The sequence below is a fragment of the Pogoniulus pusillus genome, chromosome 34, assembly GCF_015220805.1.
Source record: "Pogoniulus pusillus isolate bPogPus1 chromosome 34, bPogPus1.pri, whole genome shotgun sequence".
Classification (NCBI taxonomy): Eukaryota; Metazoa; Chordata; class Aves; order Piciformes; family Lybiidae; genus Pogoniulus; species Pogoniulus pusillus.
In genome coordinates, this window is record NC_087297.1 from 2,440,020 (window position 1) to 2,460,312 (window position 20,293).

The 20,293-nt window shown below is 53.2% G+C and overlaps 1 protein-coding gene across 4 annotated transcripts in view; it reads right to left on the minus strand.

Annotated features, from left to right (window-relative positions):
- The window catches only part of OSBPL1A (oxysterol binding protein like 1A), a 134,660-nt gene that overhangs the window by 76,831 nt on the left and 37,536 nt on the right, over positions 1-20,293 (minus strand). For all 4 annotated transcript variants that reach the window (XM_064170825.1, XM_064170822.1, XM_064170824.1 and 1 more), the window contains exons 14-15: positions 17,203-17,284; positions 14,263-14,369 (exon numbers count right to left, since the gene is read on the minus strand). In XM_064170825.1, the coding sequence (XP_064026895.1) occupies positions 14,263-14,369; positions 17,203-17,284 (189 nt within the window). The remainder of the gene's footprint in view (positions 1-14,262; positions 14,370-17,202; positions 17,285-20,293) is intronic.

The following is a 20,293-nucleotide window of genomic DNA, read 5'->3' on the forward strand; positions in this document are numbered from 1 at the left end:
CCCTGCTCCCCCCACACAGTGAAACCACCCAGCCTAGACTCAGCTGGCTGGAAGTTAAGGAGGGAAGCAATGTTTAGAGCTCAGCACAATTTACAGGCAGATACATATACACAAATACTTACACTTATACCTAAGTTAAACTACAGAAACACAACAGCCCTGCCAGAAATCAGACTGCCAAGAGGGCTCCTCCTCTCCTCTTTCCCTCCCCTCAGAAATAACCAGACCAACCCACGTGATAAATCTGGAGGGATCTGAGGTGAGATGTCAAAAAGATGACAAGGAGGGTAGAGGAAAAAGGGTTAGGTTGGATTGAAGAGCTAAGGCAGAGGCAACCACACAGAGAGACTGCCAGAGAGAGCAGGAACAGAGCCCAGAGCTGAGCAGGGTCTTACCTGCATTTCAACTAGCTGTGTTTCTCAGCAGAAGCATGGGGGACAGAGGGCCCTGCTGGTTGTTTTATCTTCTTACAGCTCAGGATTTCAGTTTTCTCAGTAAAATACTCCAATTAGCCCCAAAGCAGCTCAGACAGCAACTCCACCACCTCCCTGGGCAGCCCATTCCAATGCCAATCTCTCTCTCTGACAACAACTTCCTCCTAACATCCAGCCTAGACCTCCCCTGGCACAGCTTGAGACTCTGTCCCCTTGTTCTGGTGCTGGGTGCCTGGCAGCAGAGGCCAACGCCACCTGGCTACAGTCTCCCTGCAGGCAGCTGCAGGCAGCAATGAGCTCTGCCCTGAGCCTCCTCTGCTGCAGGCTGCACCCCCCCAGCTCCCTCAGCCTCTCCTCACAGGGCTGTGCTCCAGGCCCCTCCCCAGCTTCAGAGAGTTTTGTGCTGCCACAGCTATGTGGCTTCCACAACAAGAACTCCTTCAGATGGGTTGTCTGATCCTTGCATAGAAATACATCTTCCCCTTCATCTTGGCACTGGGGTTCCTTTGCAGGTCCCCTTTTTGGTGGGGGGGATTGCACTGCTGGGTACTAATGTGAGAGTGATTTGCCATTGGAATGGGCTGCCCAGGGAGGTGGTAGAGTCCCCATCTCTGGGGAATTGCTTCAAATTAAAGCAGAGCAGATTGAGATTGGTTGTTAGGAACAAGTTCTGCACCATGAGGGTAATGGAACACTGCAACAGGTTGCCCATGGAGGTGGTTGGGGCTCCATCCCTGGAGATACTCGAGGTGAGGCTGGACAGAGCTCTGGGCAACCTGCTCTAGTTGAGGATGTCCTTGCTGGGCTGGATGAGCTCTGGAGGTCCCTTCCAGCTGGGACCATTCTATGATCTATGATGCTACCCTGCAGTGGACAGGCTGCAGGAAGTTTGGTTTCAAGTGTGCAGAAAGCTGTTCTCTCATTATTTGCTGCAGAAACCAGCTGTGAGCAGTCTGACAAGGGAGAGACACCACAAACCCCCTGGGGGTGAGAAATAAAGGCCAGGAAGGAGAATGCATCTCGGGAGAATCCACAGCTACCCAGCTCAGCATCCTGACATGCAGTGCAGCTGAGACCCAAACCCAGAGCACTGGGAGGGGCTGCAGGCAAATCTCTCACACACTCACACGTGCCCAACCCCAGCAAAGTTCACAAGCATGGTGTTGTGCACAGAGGCTCAACTCCAACCCTGGCCTCTGCTGCCTCATTTTAATCCCGAGGTGTTAGCAGCCCTTGCCTGACAATAACTGGTTGGGAGTGAGAAGTGAACTCTGCTCTTCAGAGAATCACAGAATTGTTTGGCCTGGCAAAGCTCTCTAAGATCATCCAGGCCAACCTTCAACCCAGCCCCACCATGGCCACTGAACCCTTGCCCCAGGTGCCATGGCCACAGCTCTCTGCAACACCTCCAGCCATGGGCACTCCACCACCTCCCTGGGCAGCCTCTGCCAGTGCCTGACTACTCTGGCACCAAAGACATTTTTCTTCATTTCCAATCTAACCTTTTCCTGGCACAGTTTCAGGACATTTCCTCTCCTAGCACCTGAGACTATGAGGCAGAGCCCAAGCCCCACCTGCCTGCAGCCTCCTCTCAGGCAGCTGCAGAGAGCAATGAGCTCTGTCCTCAGCATCCTCTGCTCCACACTAACCCCCCCAGCTCCCTCAGCTGCTCCTCCCCAGCCCTGCTCTCCAGACCCTTCCCCAGCTTGGTTGCCCTTCTCTGGCCCTGCTCCAGCCCCTCAATGTCCTTGCAGTAAGCCCCCAACACTGACCCCTGTATCAAGCTGTGGCCTCAGCAGTGCCCAGCACAGAGGCACAATCCCTGCCCTGCTCCTGCTGGCCACACCATTGCTGATCCAGGCCAGGCTGCTGGTGCCCTTCTTGGCCACCTTGGCACACTCTGTCTCATCCTCAGCTGCTGCCAACCAGCACTTCCAGCTCCCTTTCTGCCAGGCAATTTCCAGCCACTCTGCCCCAGTCCTGGAGTGTTCCTGGAGCTGCTGTGACCCAGGTGTAGGCAGCACCTGCACATCCACTCCTCCAAAACACATCAGACACAGAGCCAGAACACTGAACACAAGTGATCACCTGGGGGTGCCATTAGGAACTCACACTGACACTAGGAGAATCCAAGTGTGAAATCCCTCTCAATCCTGTTTGTTTTCTAAGCAGGAGGGAGAGGAAAATAAACAACATTGTCACAGCAGTGAGAACACAGGAAGCAAATTTCCATCTCATGCATTTCTTTTCCGTTCCTGTCAGCTCACACAGAGAGCAGAACACTGCTTTTAAAGTACATTCACAGAAAACAGAATTGCTGATTACTGAGAAGCTTGCTAGGAGCAGCTGTGGAGCTGCTGGAGGGGAGCAGAGCCCTGCAGAGGGACCTGGCCAGGCTGCATGGGTGGGCAGAGGCCAAGGGGATGAGACTGAACAAGGCCAAGTGCAGGGTTCCACTCTGGAAAGGGTGAAGAACAGGTTAGCAGCATGCTTTTGGCACAGCACAGCACAGAGTGGAGAGTGCCTCCAGACAAGTGTGCCCAGCTCTCTCATCTGCTCCTAGAGCTACAAGTCAACAACACTTCCCTGTCACTCTGCCAACAGAGCAGAGACTCAAACGTAACAGCAGGTACAAGGAAGGTGGTTACCCTGCAAGCAGCACACTCTCAAGGACAGAAATCCAAAGAAGAAAAAGCAGGAACCCTGCTGTGCCCTTCATAGAATCACAGAGTCATTAAAGCTGCAGAAGACCTCTAAGACCAAGTCATGCTATCAACCCAACACCACCGTGGCTATTAAACCCTGTCCCCAGGTGCCATGGCCACAGCTTTCTCCAGACCTTCCAGGGATGGGGACTCCACCTGGTAGCCTCTTCCAATCCCTGATCACTCTTGCAGCAAAGAAGTGTTTCCTAATATCCAACCTAAACCTCCCCTAGCAGAGATGGAGGCCATCTCCTCTTGTCTTGTCACTGGGAGAAAAGTCCAACCCCAGCCTCACTCCAACCTCCTCTCAGGTAGCTATAGAGAGCTGTAAAGAGCAGTAAGGTCTCTCAGCAACCTCCTGGAGTCCTCCTGTGCCACCTGGCATCCTGAAGCCTTCTCTATCAACCACTTGACCAAGGATCTTAGCAGCTGCTTCAAAAGGAAGGTGTTCTGTCAGCAGACACAACATCCTTCTGTGCAAGAGAAGCAGCACAAGGCTGGAATCATAGAAGCAACCAGGTTGGAGGAGACCTCCAAGCTCATCAAGTCTAACCTGTGAGGTGAGGAGGCACTGGAATAGGTTGCTCAAGCAAGCTGTGGAGGCTGCAAGCCTGAAAGCCAGGTTGGCTGGGCCTTGAGCAAGCTGGGCTGGCAGGGGGTTGGAGCTAGATGATCTTTAAGGTCCCTTCCAATCCATTCTATGAATCTGACTGCAAAGTAGCAGCTCCTCCAAAACAGTATCCCAGTCACAGCTGCTCATTGCCAGGAGCTGCCTTGCTCTCTCTCAAGACTACAACAGGAGCTTCTTCAAAACACATCAGTTTCACAGTATCAAAGCCATTGTCCCTTGTCCTGTCATTCCCAGCCCTTGTCAGAAGTCCCTTCACAGCTCTTCTGGAGCCCCTTCAGGTACTGGAAGGATGCTGTAAGGTCTCCTCAGAGCCCTCTCTTTTCCATGCTGAACAGCCCCAACTCTCTCAGCCTGTCCCTATAGGGAAGCTTCTCCAGGCTTCTGATCATCTTTGTGGCCTACTCATAGACCCTCTCCAACAGTTCCATGTCCTTCTTGTGCTGGGGGCCCCAGAACTGGAATCATAGGATCAAGTGACATTGGAAGAGAGCTCCAAGCTCATCCAGGCCACCCCAGCACCCAGCCCTGCCCAACCAACCAGACCATGGCACTCAGTGCCCCAGCCAGGCTTGGCTTCAACACCTCCAGGCACGGTGACTCCACCACCTCCCTGGGCAGCCCATTCCAATGCCAATCACTCTCTCTGCCAACAGCTTCCTCCTAACACCCAGCCTAGACCTGTCCTGGTTCTTGTCTTCTTCCTGAGTGGAGTCCCAGCATTTCTTATTTTAACAAGCTTCTGTCTGGGCTGCTGCTGAGCTCCTCTGCCCACTCTGGTAACCTTTGCTGCTCTAGCAGAGTCTATGAAAAACAAAAGAAGTTTCAGTCTTTAACTCCCCTTTCTCCTAAATTCCTTGGATTCACTGAACTGCTTCCTTCACACAGCACTGGTAAGGTCTTCACAGACCTGCAGTTCACCTCCCACCTGTGAGGCTGAAGCAGTGTCAGATCAAAAATAAAAAGAGCTTCCCAAGCAGGAAAACGATGCCATTTGCAAACATCCCCCTGTCAGCTCCTCTGATTTGAATATCTCCTCTTCAGCTCCTTAGCACAGATGAAATATGCATGGAGGCAGAGCACCCAAAAATAAGCACTGCAGGAATGAAGGCATGACCAGAATTGCCAACGCTGCAGCCCGAGAAACAACCTGACCAATGCCTTTCCTGCTGGGTGCTTTGCTTTCTTAGGCTATGCCCATACATCATTCCACAAGACATCACACCCTGGGCTCTTCTGCCAAGGGGAAAAACACCATTCTTCACCCAGGAACCTGTCTGAGCATAGAGAACCTTCCCATGACCTTGTTCCTTTCAAAACAGACTCAAGCTGCGGTCGGTATTTCTAGCACCTTTCCACTCATCAGGAAGAGAGAGGAAGGAATGAAGTCAGAACTCATACAGACAGAGAATCATAAGATCATAGAAGAGCTTAGACTGGAAGGTACCTCAGAGATCATCTACTCTAGATCCCTTTGCCATGGCAGGGACACCTCTCAACTAGACTTGGTTACCCAAGGCCTCATCCAACCCAGCTTTGAACACCCCTAAGGAGGAGACAGCCACAACCCCCCTGGGCAGCCTATTCCAGTCTCACCACCCTCATACTGAAGAACTGCTTCCTCAGCTCCAGTCTAACCCTGCTCTGCCTCACCTTCCAGCCATTCCCCTTTGTCCTGTCTTCCTGAGGGTGTCTGGAAAGTCTCTCTGCAGCCTTCCTGGAGGATGTCTTTCAGGCACCAGCAGCAGCTCTAAGGTGCCTTTGGAGCCTTCTCCTCTCCAGGCTGCACACCCCAGCTCCCTCAGCCTGTGCTCACAGCAGAGCTGCTCCAGCCCTTGGATCATCTTTGTGACTCTTCCCTGGCCTCACTCCAGCAGCTCTGTGTCCTTCTGCTGGGGACAGCAGAGCTGGACACAGTATTTGAGGTAGGGTCTCACCTGAGCACAGTAAAGAATCACTCCCCATAACCTGATGGCCACACTCCTCTTGATGCAGCCCAGTCAATGAAGGTTTGCTTGATGCAGGCACACCTCAAGTTTCTCAACACCAGACACCTCTTGCTGTGCTCAGTGCAGCTAGCAACTGGCTGAAAAATGCTCTTCTCCTTCCCTCAAGCCTACAAGCTGAACAGCCTTTCAGTTGTTTAGGGCATTGCCTACAGGCCTTGACACACTGAGGTCTTGGCTTCATTTCCATAACTTTCAGGAAGAGGCACAGAAGAAACAAAGAATTGCTCTGTTGTGCTCCACTGATGGAAAGAAAGAAGAATGAAGAATAAAAGAGGGCTGTCACCTGTTTCTAGGCAGAGGACAAAGCAGACACAGGCTCTGGTTCCAGGACTTGATGGGCTAAGGACTTTGTGGTTCAAGGTGCAGCAAAACAGCTCAGCTAAGACATGATCCCTTCTGAGACCTAACTCAGAAATGATAGAAACACCCTTTCTTAGCTGCCCTGATGTCCCTTGAGTCCCCTCCCTGGAGATGTTCAAAGCCAGTTTGGATGAGGTTTTCAGCAACCTGTTCTAGTGGGAGGTGTCCCTGCCCACGACAGGAACACTGGAGCTAGACAATCTTTAGTGTCCTCTCCATGCCAAACCATTCCATGGGTCCATGATAATAAAGGTTAACAGAGCTGACTATTGGCAGGCAGTAGCAAAGGGACTGCTGAGAGACTCGAGGACCCCTGTAGACAGACTTGCTCAGGGTGCCCATATCAGTAGGCCTCCCATGGCTGCAGTGTCCTCGCTGCTGCCCTCACCTCCACCCTTGCCTGGCAGGTCCCACTCAGGAATCGCCTGGGCACAGCTTGCAGGCACCTTCCCCACGCACAAGCCAGTAAGGCAGCAGGTCTGAGTGGGGACAGCCATGCTCACAGGTGTCACCAGACCACATGGCAGACAGACAGCATGATGACTACTTGGTCTCCCAAAGAGCTTTTACTCCCTGCAACACGCCTGGGCACATCCAACCCCTGGACATTCCAATGCACACAAAGCAGAGCGAGGCAGTGCCTGACCTGCTGGAGTTCAATATTTGAAGTGGAACTGGGTGCAGGTTTTTATCTCCAGTACATCAGTCAGGCACACAGGAGGTAAGGTGTTACGCCATGGCAAAGGTCACTGGACCCAGGGGCTGTGACCCACAGCAGCCTGACCTTAACGTTCCTGTAGAACTGAGAAGCTCAGTTTGTTATCACAGAATGTGTACAGGGCTAACCCTCCTGGGGCAGTGATCCTGAACCTGACCCCAGGTGGTCTTGACCCCTCACCAGGGGTGGGTCTGAACCCTACCAGGCGACTGTGCTCAGCCCACTCCCCCTTCCCACCTAAGAGCCATAAAAGCAGAGGCACTTCTGTTTGCCTCTCTCTCTCCCCTGCCTTCCTGCTCACCAAAAATCACCATTCCTGTTTCCTGCTGCTCTTCCTTTCCCCACGTGGCCATCACCACCCGTGGCCACCGAATCTGGTTGTATATTTACAGGTTTTGTACCTTGTTTTGCCTTCCCTACACCTCTGTAACTTTCCTACCTCATCCACCTGTTATTTATTGCTAAACTTTTCTTCCTTTCGCTTCCAAATGGCAGTCAGATTATTTATCTGGGTCTGCTTTGCCTTTCCTCTCTCTCCATCTAATCCCTTTTCATTTGGGAAAGGGGGGGGGGGAAGAGGGAAGGGCATCCCAGAAATTGCCATTGGTTCTATCAGCTAAATTTGAGTCTCTGGGACATTTAAAATAGAACCGAGACAGAATGCCAGGTTGGAAGGGACCACAAGGATCATCTGTTGGGACAAGCACAACTTAGCTGAGCATGAAACCACTTTCAACCAAGCCATGGAGAAACCCTTGCTCCATCCCTTATCTCATCAGTGAAGGCTTTTCATCAGCTTGCAAGCAAATCCTCTTTTAAGAAGGGGAAAAAAAAACCCAACAAAACTAAACAACAACCACCTAGAAACGGCACCACCCACAAATAAAGGAAGGAGATCAAAGCCACAAACAGACTACAGATGAAGTCACCTTACAACCACTATTGGTGCTGAACTCAGGCTTAGACAAGCTCTGGATTTGCCATTAAATGTAACCTCCGGTGGTAAAAGTGAAACTTAGCCAAGCTATTCAGCAGCACACTTAATTTAGTGTCGGTTAACGGAGAAGCAAGCAACCAAACCAATCAAACCCAACAAAAACTGAGCCCGTTGGTATCACAGTCTCACAGTATCATCAGGGTTGGAAGAGACCTCACAGATCATCAAGTCCAACCCTTTACCACAGAGCTCAAGACTAGACCGTGGCACCAAGTGCCACGTCCAACCTTGCCTTGAACTGCCCCAGGGACGGCGACTCCACCACCTCCCCGGGCAGCCCATTCCAGTGCCCAATGACTCTCTCAGGGAAGAACTTTCTCCTCACCTCCAGCCTAAATCTCCCCTGGCGCAGCCTGAGGCTGTGTCCTCTCGTTCTGGTGCTGGCCACCTGAGAGAAGAGAGCAACCTCCTCCTGGCCACAACCTCCCCTCAAAGCGCCCTTCCTATCAGCCCGGTACAGCTTCAGAACGTGCTGAGTATTAAAGGGAAATCTTACATTCACCTAGAAAACATCACAGGGCAAACAAACCTCAGGTTCAACTTCTACAACTGCGTTAAAATGACTCCGGAAGGTAAAGGGAGCTGAATCCAAGCGCTCCTGGAAGGCAGGCTCCGCTGTCAGCCCGGAGCGGCTCGGGCAGCCCAGCTCCGAGCCTGCACTCCTCACCTTGTGCCAAAGTCACTGCAGGCAGCGCTCCGACTTGCACCAGCTCCGCACGGCCGCCTCCATAAGCGCTCCCACCGAACCTACCCAATGAGCTTCTCTTTCGCCCTCGCCGCTGAATCGTTCGCCCAAAAGTATCGGCGCTCAGCGCTGCCTTCGCTCCGCCTGACACCGAAGCGTTCATCCCAATGTCACGGAGCGAAACCCGACCGAACCGCCAGCCCCGGAACCCAGCCCCCAGGCACCCCACGTACCGCGGAACGCAGTCGGGGCAGGCTCCGACAGCGGGGCTGCAGCAGCGGGAGCCGCCAGGCCGGGCCGGGCCCCTTCCCGTCGCAGCGCGCCGCGGACTCGGGCGGATGCCCCAGCGCAGGGCGGGGAGAGGCGTCCGCCCCGCGCAGCTCCGCGCCCCGCCGGGGCCAACGGCTCCCGCCGAGCGCTCAGGGCGGGGACAGAGGGCGGAGGGAAGCGGCCCGCAGCCGTGGGGCGGCAGGAAGGCTCCCGGGGCGGCTAAAAAAGGCCCGGTAGGCCGAGCGCTCCCGCCCTGCGCCCTCCCCGCCGCCGGGGCAGGGGCGGCTGCCTGCAGCTGACGGGCTGCGGGCGGAGCGGAGCCGCCCCAGAGCCCGCCCCGCGCCGGCCCCGCCGCAGCGACCGAGTTTGGGAAGGTCGCCCGCAGCCCTCGCACCTCTCCCCACCCTGCGGAGCCCTGAGGTCACAGCTGCTCCGGAGCCGGCACGGCCGCGGCCAGCAGCTCCCCTCGGAGCCGCCACCGCCACCCCCCGCAGCTCCCCTCCGGAGCCGGCCCCGCAGCTCCCCTCCGGAGCCGGCCCCGCCACCCCCCGCAGCTCCCCTCCGGAGCCGGCGGTCGCAGCGGACGCGGCGCCTCCCCGCCCTGCGAGGAACCCGGGCGCGTTCCCCGGCGCTGCTGGGAAGTGCCGCCGCTGCCAGCGACACTGAGCCCTGCACAGGAGTACAGGCGGGGCGACAGGCTCCTATACCATTCGTAATGCAAGGGGGAGAAACATGAACGGCCTCAGGCTGCAAGACAGCAGGTTGAGGTTGGACAGCAGAAGAAACTCTTTCCCTGCAAGGGTTCCTCAAAGACTGGCAGAGGTTGGCCAGGGAGATGGTTGAATGCCCAGCCCTGGAGGTGTTTCAGAGGCAGAGATATGGTGCTGAGGGACATGGTTTAGCACAAGGCTTAGCAAAGTAGTAGTTGGACTCCATAATCTTAAAGGTCTTTTCCAACCCAAAATGATTCCATGGTTCTCTGACTCCTCCTCTCTCTTTAAGCAGATAGCACCGCTGGGAGAGCACCATCAGGCAGTTACGATACTGTTTACACAGCACACAGCTCCGTGGGGGTAGACGAAGCCTCTGAAAAGCAGAAAGTGCCTCTAGTGTGGCTGTCCCTACTGAGGGCAGCAGCCGCTCCTGCTCAGTCAAGCAGTGGCTTCTGGTAAGGAGACAGCTGAAGGGAGAGGGAGAAGGAATCTCCTTAAAGAGGCAAAAATGAAGGCACCAGGGTGGAGAAAAATGCAGGTTCCAGAAATGTTCAGATTTCATGGGACGGACACAACACGGCTGACAGGGACTGAGGAACAGTGGAGTCCCCTCAAAGTCACAGAACAGTTTGAGATCATCTAGTTCCAAGCCCCTGGGACATGGGCTGGGACACCTCCCACTAGCTCACCTTGATCAAGGCCCTATCCCAACCCAGCCTCAAACACTTTCAGGCTTGGAGCCTCCACAGTTTATCTGAGCAACCTGTTCCAGTGCCTCACCGCTCTCATGGCAAAGAATTGCTCCTTAATGGATAATCTAAAGGCATCTTCCTCCAGTTTGAAGCTATCACCACTCGTCCTGTCACTCCATGCCTAAAGTCCCTCCCCAGCTCTCCTGGACCCCCTTCAGGCACTGGAAGGCTGCTCCAAGGTCTCCCTGCAGCCTTCTCTTCTCCAGGCTGAGCAGCCTCAACTCTCTCTGCCTGTCTCCATAGCAGAAGAGCTCCAGCTGAGATGCTTCTGATGGCCTCCTTCAAATATGCTCTAACAGTTCATGTCCTTCTTGTGCTGGAGGCTCCAGGATGGGACACAGGACTCCAGGTGGGGTCTCAGCAGAGCAGAGGCAGAATCCCCTCCCTGCCCCTGCTGCCCACACTGCTGGGCTCCAGGACAGGCTGGCTCTGGGCTCCAGTGCACAGTGCTGGCTCATGTTGAACTTCTCCTCACTCAGCACCCCCAAGTCCTTCTCCTCAGCACTGCTCTGTCCATGCTCTAGCCAGCCTGGACTTGTTCTTGGGATTGCCCTGACCCAGGTGCAGGACTCTGAACTTCATGAGGTAAGCACTGTCCCACCTCACAAGCCTGTCAAGGGCCTACAAGGGCATCTCTGTACAACCTACAGACCAGCTGACAACAAAAGAGGCCTGGAGGAGACAGGCAGGGAAGCAGCTTTGAACTTCACACCTGCAGAGTTATTCTTCCTGCAGGCCATTTGGCAGATACAGCAGCGCAGCCACAGCAGCGCAGCCACAGCAGCGCAGCCACAGCAGCGCAGCCACAGCAGCGCAGCCACAGCAGCGCAGCCACAGCAGCGCAGCCACAGCAGCGCACCCACAGCAGCGCACCCACAGCAGCGCACCCACAGCAGCGCACCCACAGCAGCGCACCCACAGCAGCGCACCCACAGCAGCGCACCCACAGCAGCGCACCCACAGCAGCGCACCCACAGCAGCGCACCCACAGCAGCGCACCCACAGCAGCGCACCCACAGCAGCGCACCCACAGCAGCGCACCCACAGCAGCGCACCCACAGCAGCGCACCCACAGCAGCGCACCCACAGCAGCGCACCCACAGCAGCGCACCCACAGCAGCGCACCCACAGCAGCGCACCCACAGCAGCGCACCCACAGCAGCGCACCCACAGCAGCGCACCCACAGCAGCGCACCCACAGCAGCGCACCCACAGCAGCGCACCCACAGCAGCTGTCCCCAAGCACTTGCAGAACCCCAGCCTTCACTTACTTATGGGGATCACAATCAGAAGAGAAACAAAGGCCAAGGTGTTTTCACAGTATTTTAGACAAGTGCTTCTAGAGTTCTGCTTCACTGCTCAATGCACTTGGCAAGGACATGAAAGCATTTAATTGGGGTCCTATCAATGGCTCATGCAGTGCCAACAGATCTATCATTCAGAGACCAGTGAATGGAAGACAAGGGAGCTTACAGAAGACAGTAACCCCAAATGCTGTGGGTCTGAGAACAGCAACACTCAAGGCACACCACATTTTGGCTAGAGTCAAGTTTTAGAGCAGCAGTTGATTCCTAGTTTTCCCTTAGGAGCTTCTTCTGGCATCTTTCAAAGCCTGCAATTATCTTCTAGAATTGCAGCAGCTTAGAGTTTAAAAATACCAAGACACAAACCTCTCCAGGATCACATCTTCTCCCTGTCATGGTTTCATTTAGCTATGCTGGAAACTCAAGTTCACACCTCAGCCTACCCTCTCAGTGCCCAAATCAAAATAAGGCCTCTACAACACCTACTGAGCCTGCTGAAGTTCAAGTCAGGTGAAATTGCAATCCCACCATATGCTTTGCCATACTCCACTCTGGAAAGCTATTTCAGTCTGGCATCAAGCAAGATGCCAGCACAATTAAGGAATGCTAACTAACACCATACACCCACTGCTGTAACCATTTCCCATCTCAGCCACAGATGAAACTGGAAACTTTTAATACTAGATTTTCTTAAGGGAGCAAAGGCAATGTACAACAGCAATTGTACAACTGGGGCTTTTCACTCCAGGAAAAGTCAAGAGACCTCCAAAGCAGTGTGACCAGCACAGTGAGTGAGGGGATTCTGCCCCTCTGCTCTGCTAAGACTCCACCTGCAGCACTGCTTCCAGTTCTGGGACTCCCAGCACAAGGAGGACATGGAACTGTTGGAGAGAGTCCAGAGGAGGCCACAAAGATGATCAGAAGCCTGGAGAAGCTTCCCTATGGGGACAGGCTGAGAGTTTGGGCTGTGCAGTCTGGAGAAGAGAAGGCTGCAGGAAGACCTTATGGCAGCCTTCCAGTGCCTGAAAGAGCTACAGGAGAACTGGAGAGGGACTTGTGACAAGGGAGGGGCAAGACAAGGGACAATGACTTTGAGCTGGGAGAGGGGAAATGGAGACTGGATATGAGGAAGAAATTCATTAGAGAGTGGTGAAACACTGGAAGAGGTTAACAGATGCCCCCTCCCTGGAGGTGTTCAGGGCCAGGCTGGATGAGGCCTTGAGCAAGCTGGGCTGGTGGGAGGTGTCCCTGGGCATGGCAGGGGGTTGGAACTGGGTGAGCTTTCATTAAGTTCCCTTCAAAACCCAAGCCATTCTATGACTCCATGAAGCCTACAAGACCTGTGACTACAGACAAGAAGGCTTGGAAAGGAATAAAAACGTTATTAAGTTTGGCTTAGGATACAATAGAACCAATGTTTGTCTTCCAGTTATTTAAATGAGCTACAAACAGCATCAACATAGCCTTCATTTGACACACAGCTCACTGAGGACAAGAGCCTTGGGGACTACTGCTACCACAGAAAGACAAGTTTATTCCATCACACTAGCCTATCTTCAGAGGGAGGAGAAACATTCCAGATCTCCTGCTCCAGGAATTGAAGAGTTTGACAGATGGAATCATAGAAATGTTTTGGTTGGAAAAGTCTTTTAAGACCATCCAGTCCAACCCTTCTCTAACTCTGCCAAGTCTGGTGCTAAACCACATCCCTCAGCACCACATCTTTGCCTCTTTGACAGTTCTCTATGGATGGAGAAACCTTGCAGGGGAAGAACTCTTTTCCCTCATCCCCAACCTAACCCTCTCCTGGCATAATTTCAGGACATTTCTTCTCCTTCTAGCACCTGAGCCTAGGGAGCAGAGCCCAACTCCCACCTGCCTGCAGCCTCCTCTCAGGGAGCTGCAGAGAGCAATGAACTCTGCCCTCAGCATCCTCTGCTCCACACTAACCCCCCCCAAATCCCTCAGCTGCTCCTCCCCAGCCCTCCAGACCCTTCCCCAGCTTTGTTGCCCTTCTCTGGACCTGCTTTAGCTCCTCAATGTCCTTCTTGGAGTGAGGGACCCAATCTGAACTCAGCACCCAAGGTGTAGCCTCACCAGTGCCCAGTACAGGGGATGATCACATCACTGCTGATCCAGGCCAGGATGCTGGTGGCCTTCTTGGCCACCTGAGCACACAGTGGCTCATCTTTAGCTGTTGTCAACCAACACCCTCAGGTCCTTCTCCACTGGGCAGCTTTCCAGGCACAGTACATTCCCGAATGGAAGCATGAACACCACAGAAGCCAGGTGTCACTGGGAAAGGCAGCAGTGCAGCAGCTGGCATTCCCACACCCACTGAGCACACAGGCTGACAAACACATGCAGGAGCAGCACTGCTCAACACTTGAGTTAGCCAGCCCCAAACAAAGATTAGTTTTTAACCTCCAAATCAACCAAGCAACTGATCTCTGAATTCAAACATTCAGTTTGACAGCAGCAGCAGTAGTTTGGAAGTGAAATCCAGACCTCTTCTGAGCACTCCAAGACTAAGATGCCTTTGTAGAGGCATTTAGCTACCCTTCCTGCAGCAGCTTGCAGAAGGGCAGCTTACCAACAGCAGCCAGTGCTGTGGGGGTGTGTGTTTAGTTCTGTAACAGACAAGCAAGGAAACTACAACATCTGCTAAGTCACACAACAATACTTACCCCTTCTTGCCTTCTGAAGAGGCTGAGGCAGTCAGCCAGGGCCTCACATGTTTCCTGGGATATTTCAGAGACCACATCCACTTTCTGCAGGAGGGGAGGAGATATTCCTGCAAGCACAGAGCAGTAGCAGCATTAAATGGACATTTCAACAACAAGATTCTTTCCTTTTCCTCAAGGAAGCTGTGGATGTCCCCTCCCTGGAGGTGTTCAAGGCCAGGTTGGATGAGGCTCTGCACAACCTAGGCTAGTTGGAGGTGCCCCTGCCCATGGCATGGGGGTTGGAACTAGATGATCTGTAAGGTCCCTTCCAACCCAAACCACTCCATGATGCTGTAAGGAAGGCTGCTGCAGTGCAAGATCTGTGTGAGGAAAGGATGAGCAAAAGTGGCACTGAAGGAACAGAACTTCTTTCTTCTTCACCATTTCAGCCTGGCTTAGAAAGCAGAGGCAGGAAGCCATGGCAGCACTGGAAGAGCTACTAACAACAGCCTCCTTTTAACCCCTTCTGACATTTCAAAGCCTCAGACTTGCCAGGTGACAGAGTTCAGACACAAAGGATACTGCACTGCTTTAGTACAGCTTGCAGGGAGCAATGGAGCTTTTGCTGCCTTCTGTCGTGGTGTTGGACAAAAAAAGCAGCTCACATTGTGCAGCTGGGGATGGAAGGTTGAGAAACAGAGGAGAGTACAAGGACATCAACCAGTAAGTGTGGAAGACCATTCAGAGATTCCTACATTGGCTTAGGTTGGAAAGGACCTCAAGGAGCATCCAGCTCCAACCCCCTGCCATGCCCAGGGACACCTCCTGCCAGCCCAGGCTGCTCAAGGCCCCTCATCCAGCCTGGCCTTGAACACCTCTTGGCAGGGGACATCCACAACCTCCCTGGGCAACCTGTGCCAGTGTCCCACCACTCTCACTGCAAAGAATTTCATCCTCATCTCCACTCTCAATATTCTCTCTCCCAGTTCAAAGCCATTGCCTCTCATCAAGCCCTTGTCAAAAGTCCCTCCCCAGCTTTCCTGTAGCCCCCTTCAGGTCCAGACATCTTTTCATTTTCTAATGGAGATCTTTTCATGACCTCATCTTCTGGACAAACAGAAGCAATGCCACCTCACCCCCTGACTTCTGTGACCATTCTAGAACAAGCTACATGTCTAGAACCAGCAGGAACCCAAAGTAACCCAGATCAGCTGCTAAAACCCATTTAATGTTTGAGTTCATCCTTAGAGCTCCCTCAGAAGTCAAGCAAACTCTTCTCCCAGGGACCACACTGATCTGAACTACAACAAGTGGCCACTTAGTTGTCAGCATGAGGCAGCTGTGGTGCTGAATGGTGATGTCACACCTATAAGGGACTAAAAGGCAGTTGTTGAACTAGGTAGTAAACCAGCAGTGGCAGTTGTTGAATTAGCTCTGCAACTTACCCTGCTCATGCAGGACAGGAGACATACACAGCCACACACCAACTGGTGTCTTTGACACCAAAGCTCACTACTGACTGGCATTAGGACTCTACCTACAGCAGTTATCAAGCTTGCTCCTCTACAAGGAGGAGCAGCAGCACACTGTGCACAGGAGACTTCTTTATTTGTAATGAATAATCCAGATAAATCTGTTTGGAGCAGCATGTTCAGACAGAATTTTCAGTAGCAGTTCCAAGATGTTCTTTTTATTATTACTTAATAGCTTTTAGAAGAATCAGAACCTCTGAATTGTTTAGGTTGGAAAAGCTCTTTGTGCTCATCCAGCCCAACCCTTCTCTAACTCTAGCAAGGCAGGGACTAAACCATGGCTCTCAGCACCACAGCTCTGCCTCTTGGAAACACCTCCAGCCATAGGCACTCCACCACCTCCTTGGGCAGCCTCTTCCAATCCCTGACCACTCCTGCACCAAGAACATTCTTCCTCATCTCCAACCTAACCCTCCCCTGGCCCAGGTGGCCAGGAGAGCCAGTGGCATCCTGGCCTGCATCAGGAATGGTGTGGCCAGCAGGAGCAGGGAGGTCATTCTGCCCCTGTACTCTGCACTGGTTAGACCTCACCTTGAGTGCTGTGTTCAGTTCTGGGCCCCCCAGTTTAGGAGGGACATTGAGATGCTTGAGCGTGTCCAGAGAAGGGCAACGAGGCTGGGGAGAGGCCTTGAGCACAGCCCTACGAGGAGAGGCTGAGGGAGCTGGGATTGGTTAGCCTGGAGAAGAGGAGGCTCAGGGGTGACCTTATTGCTGTCTGCAACTACCTGAGGGGTGGTTGTGGCCAGGAAGAGGTTGCTCTCTTCTCTCAGGTGGCCAGCACCAGAACGAGAGGACACAGCCTCAGGCTGTGCCAGGGGAGATTTAGGCTGGAGGTGAGGAGAAAGTTCTTCCCTGAGAGAGTCATTGGACACTGGAATGGGCTGCCCGGGGAGGTGGTGGAGTCGCCGTCCCTGGAGCTGTTCAAGGCAGGACTGGATGTGGCACTTGGTGCCATGGTCTGGCCTTGAGCTCTGTGCTAAAGGGTTGGACTTGATGATCTGTGAGGTCTCTTCCAACCTTGGGGATACTGTGATACAATTTCAGGACATTTCTTCTCCTATCACCTGAAACCAAGGAGCAGAGCCCAACCCCCACCTGCCTACAGCCTCCTCTCAGGGAGCTGCAGAGAACAATGAGCTCTGCCCTCAGCCTCCTCTGCTCCACACTAACCCCCCCAGCTCCCTCGGCTGCTCCTCACAAAGCACCAAAAGCATCACTGCTTTTACAGCCACTGATACAACTTCTTTCAGTCAAGACTCTCTTTCAAACTGCTGTTAGTGTATTTGAACCTTTCTTTCAGTGAGGAGAAGTGCTCTGCATTTCCAGCTCCTGACAACGTAATCCCAGGGAAGTTAAAGCCTGTGCTGCTAAAGAGGACCAAACTTAGTTGCCTGGGAACAAGTCGCATTTTAGAAGCATCCAATGTTACCTTTTGTAGCATCCAAAGATTTAACCATTGTGAGAAAGTCTGAAACCTCTTTGGTGAGTCTTTGCTGGCATGCTTGTGCTTTCTGAAAGACAGCAAGGAGAAGCAGTTGACAAGTGCTTTGTTCATTCTCTTAACTGCACCCAATTGTTCCCTTTTGCAGAGCGTTAAATGGCCACAAAGACTTCCAGGGACAGGAGCCTGATACACTACAGCTGCATCACTTGCAGTAGCTGCAGAGCCCCAGAAGCAAACAGCAGATGTATGCACAGCACAGTGCTGAGGGGCTTCAGTGTCGATCAGCACAGCACAGCAAACCCCACAGCTGTGAGGGGTGTGCCACATCTGCGTTTTCACTGCATCACAGAACCTTAGAGCTTGGAAGTGACCTCCAGAGATTGGGTCCAAGCTCCCTGCCAAGAAGCATCATCCAGGGCAGGTCACACAGGAATGCATCCAGGTGGGTTTGGAAGGTCACCACAACCTCTCTGGGCTTCCTGCTCCAAGGCTCTGTCACTCTCACTGTAAAGAGGCTTCTCCTCATCTTGAGCTGAAACCTTCTCTGTTCCTGTCTGTAGCCTTTGCTCCTTGACTTATTGCTGCTGAGCACCCAAAAGAGCTTGGCCCCAGCTACCAACCCCCACCCCTCAGGTATTTGTACACATTGGTCAGATCTCCTCTCTCTTCTCCAGACTAACCAGCCCCAGGGCTCTCAGTCTCTCTCCACAGGGAGATGCTCAAGTGCCCCACTCATCCTCGTGGTTCTCTGCTGGCCTCTCTCCAGCAGGTCTCTGTCTCCTCTGAACTGGGGAGCCCCAAATTGGACACAGTATTGCAGCTGTAGTCTCAGCAGGGCAGAGCAGAGTGGGACAAGAACCTCCCTAGCCCTGCTGGCCACACTTTTCCTGATGCCCCCCAGGGTGCCCTTGGCTCTTGGCCACAAGGGCACACTGCTGCCCATGCAGAACTTGCTGCCCAAGTTTTCTTTGTCATTAGCAAGTCTGAAAATCCAGGGAGAGCAATTGCTCGTTCTGTAACAACCCAAAGGCCAAAACCAGCAAGTGCAGGTTAATTGCTGGGTGGCACAACTACAGCAGCACACAGGAACCCATCCCAAGATCACATTCCAGGCCTGCACTTGAACTTGGAGACAGACATCTGAGAGATAACACCACGGCCTCCTGCAGGCTGCTGGAAGCTGCTGGCACCAATCCTCCTCCCATCTCTCTCCTGCTGCCATGGAGTCTCTCCAAATAGACAAGGCAGATACTTGAGATTTAGTCTACACCAAAACTGTTCAGCACTGACAGATATTAATAACTAAAGCTTTGGATGCCTGTCAAACACTGCCATGGCACAGCCAGCTTCAGGCATGATGACCTAAAACGCTGCCATCACTCACCTAAGAGATGAAGGATGTCAGCCTTTAAAAGGAGTTATCCTGAGCAGCCTCCTGATCCAAGGGGAGAGTCCCTGGCTGCAGACCCACTGCTCCAAAGAGGACTGGCTGCATTTACCCTCTGAGGGGGCTCCATTCAATCCTAATTGCATCTGTGGTTATACACACATAGTGCTCAGTTTGGGGCTCCCCCAGCTCCAGAAACAGGAATCTACTGGGAAGAGCCCACTGGAGAGTTATGAGGATGAAGAAGAGACTTGAACATCTCTGCTATGAAGAAAGACTGAGAGACCTGAGCTGGTTAGTCTGGAGAGGAGAAGGATAAGACAAGACCTTATTAAGGTCTATAAATACCTGAGGGGTGGGTGTTGAGATGGTGGTGCCAGGCTCTGTTTGGTGGTGCCCAGTAATAGGGCAAGGGGCAGTGGACACAAACTGGAACCCAGGAGGTTCCACCTCAACATGAGGACAAACTTATTTTCCATGAGGGTGCTGAAGCCTTGGAACAAGCTGCCCAGAGAGGTTCTGGGGTCTTCTTCTCTGGAGATTCTCAAGACCCACCTGGGCACATTCCTCTGCTCTGGCACAGAGTGGGTTAGGTGATCTCTAGAGCTCCTTTCCAGCCCTTTACATTCTGTGAGTCTATAATATATGGTCAGTGGTTTAGAAACTCCTCTTGATGGTGGTTAAGGGCCTGGAAGGTCAACAAAGAGCCTTGCCTTTCATGTGCCTCCACTGAGCTGTGTACACCTCCACAGTCACCATGGGCTGGGCAGCTGATTCCAAGCCACAGCTTCGAGTTTAATTCTTTCCCTTCAGTGGTTGAGAAGTCTCATTCCTTACTGGAGCAGGTACACCTGCCACATCTGCCATGAGCTACCTGAACCTCTCATCCTAAAAGGCACAGTCCAAGCCACCTGGGAGCTCAGTCACACAGCTTTGTGCTGCAGTGCCAACTTCCCTTGAAGCACAAACTTGAAGAGTTCTGTATAGCACAGAGGAAGAGTCTTGAGACTCCTGAAGAACCCAGAGTGATCAAGCAAGACTCACCTCCACAGCAGGCCTGAACAACAACTGTACAACACATCTGATGTGGTCTGAGGTTTCTCAAAGGACCATCTCTAAGCCGTTTCATTGCCTGCTGTAGAGAGGCAGAGCTCGCTGAGGGGTGGCTTTGTCCTGCTCCAATTTTGTGTCCCCAGACACAGGACACAAGGCTCCCTCTCCTGGCCGAGTCTCAGGCAACTTCACCTTGCAGTAGCGCTGGTAAAACCGCAGCCACAGTCCCGTAGCCATAACCATGGTGCTTTGTGCAGTCATGAACGGCAGGGGTTGGACCTCTGGAGATCAGAGTTCAAGCCCCCTGCCAATGCAGCATCACCCAGGAATGCATCCAGGTGGGTTCTGAAGGAAACTCCACAACTTCTCTGGACAGCCTGCTCCAGGGCTCAAGCATTCTCCTCATGCTGAGACAGGGATTCACAAGTTCCAGCTCATACCTGTTGTTCCTTGTCCCATCACTGGGCACCACCAAAAGAGCCTGGCACCTTCACCTGACACCCACCCCTCAGGTACTTACACATGGATGAGATCCTGTCTCAGCCTTCTCTTCTCCAGGTTAACCAGCCCCAGGCTTCTCAGCCTTTCTTCAGAGGAGTGATGTTCCAGTCCCTTCATCATCCTCACAGCTCTCCA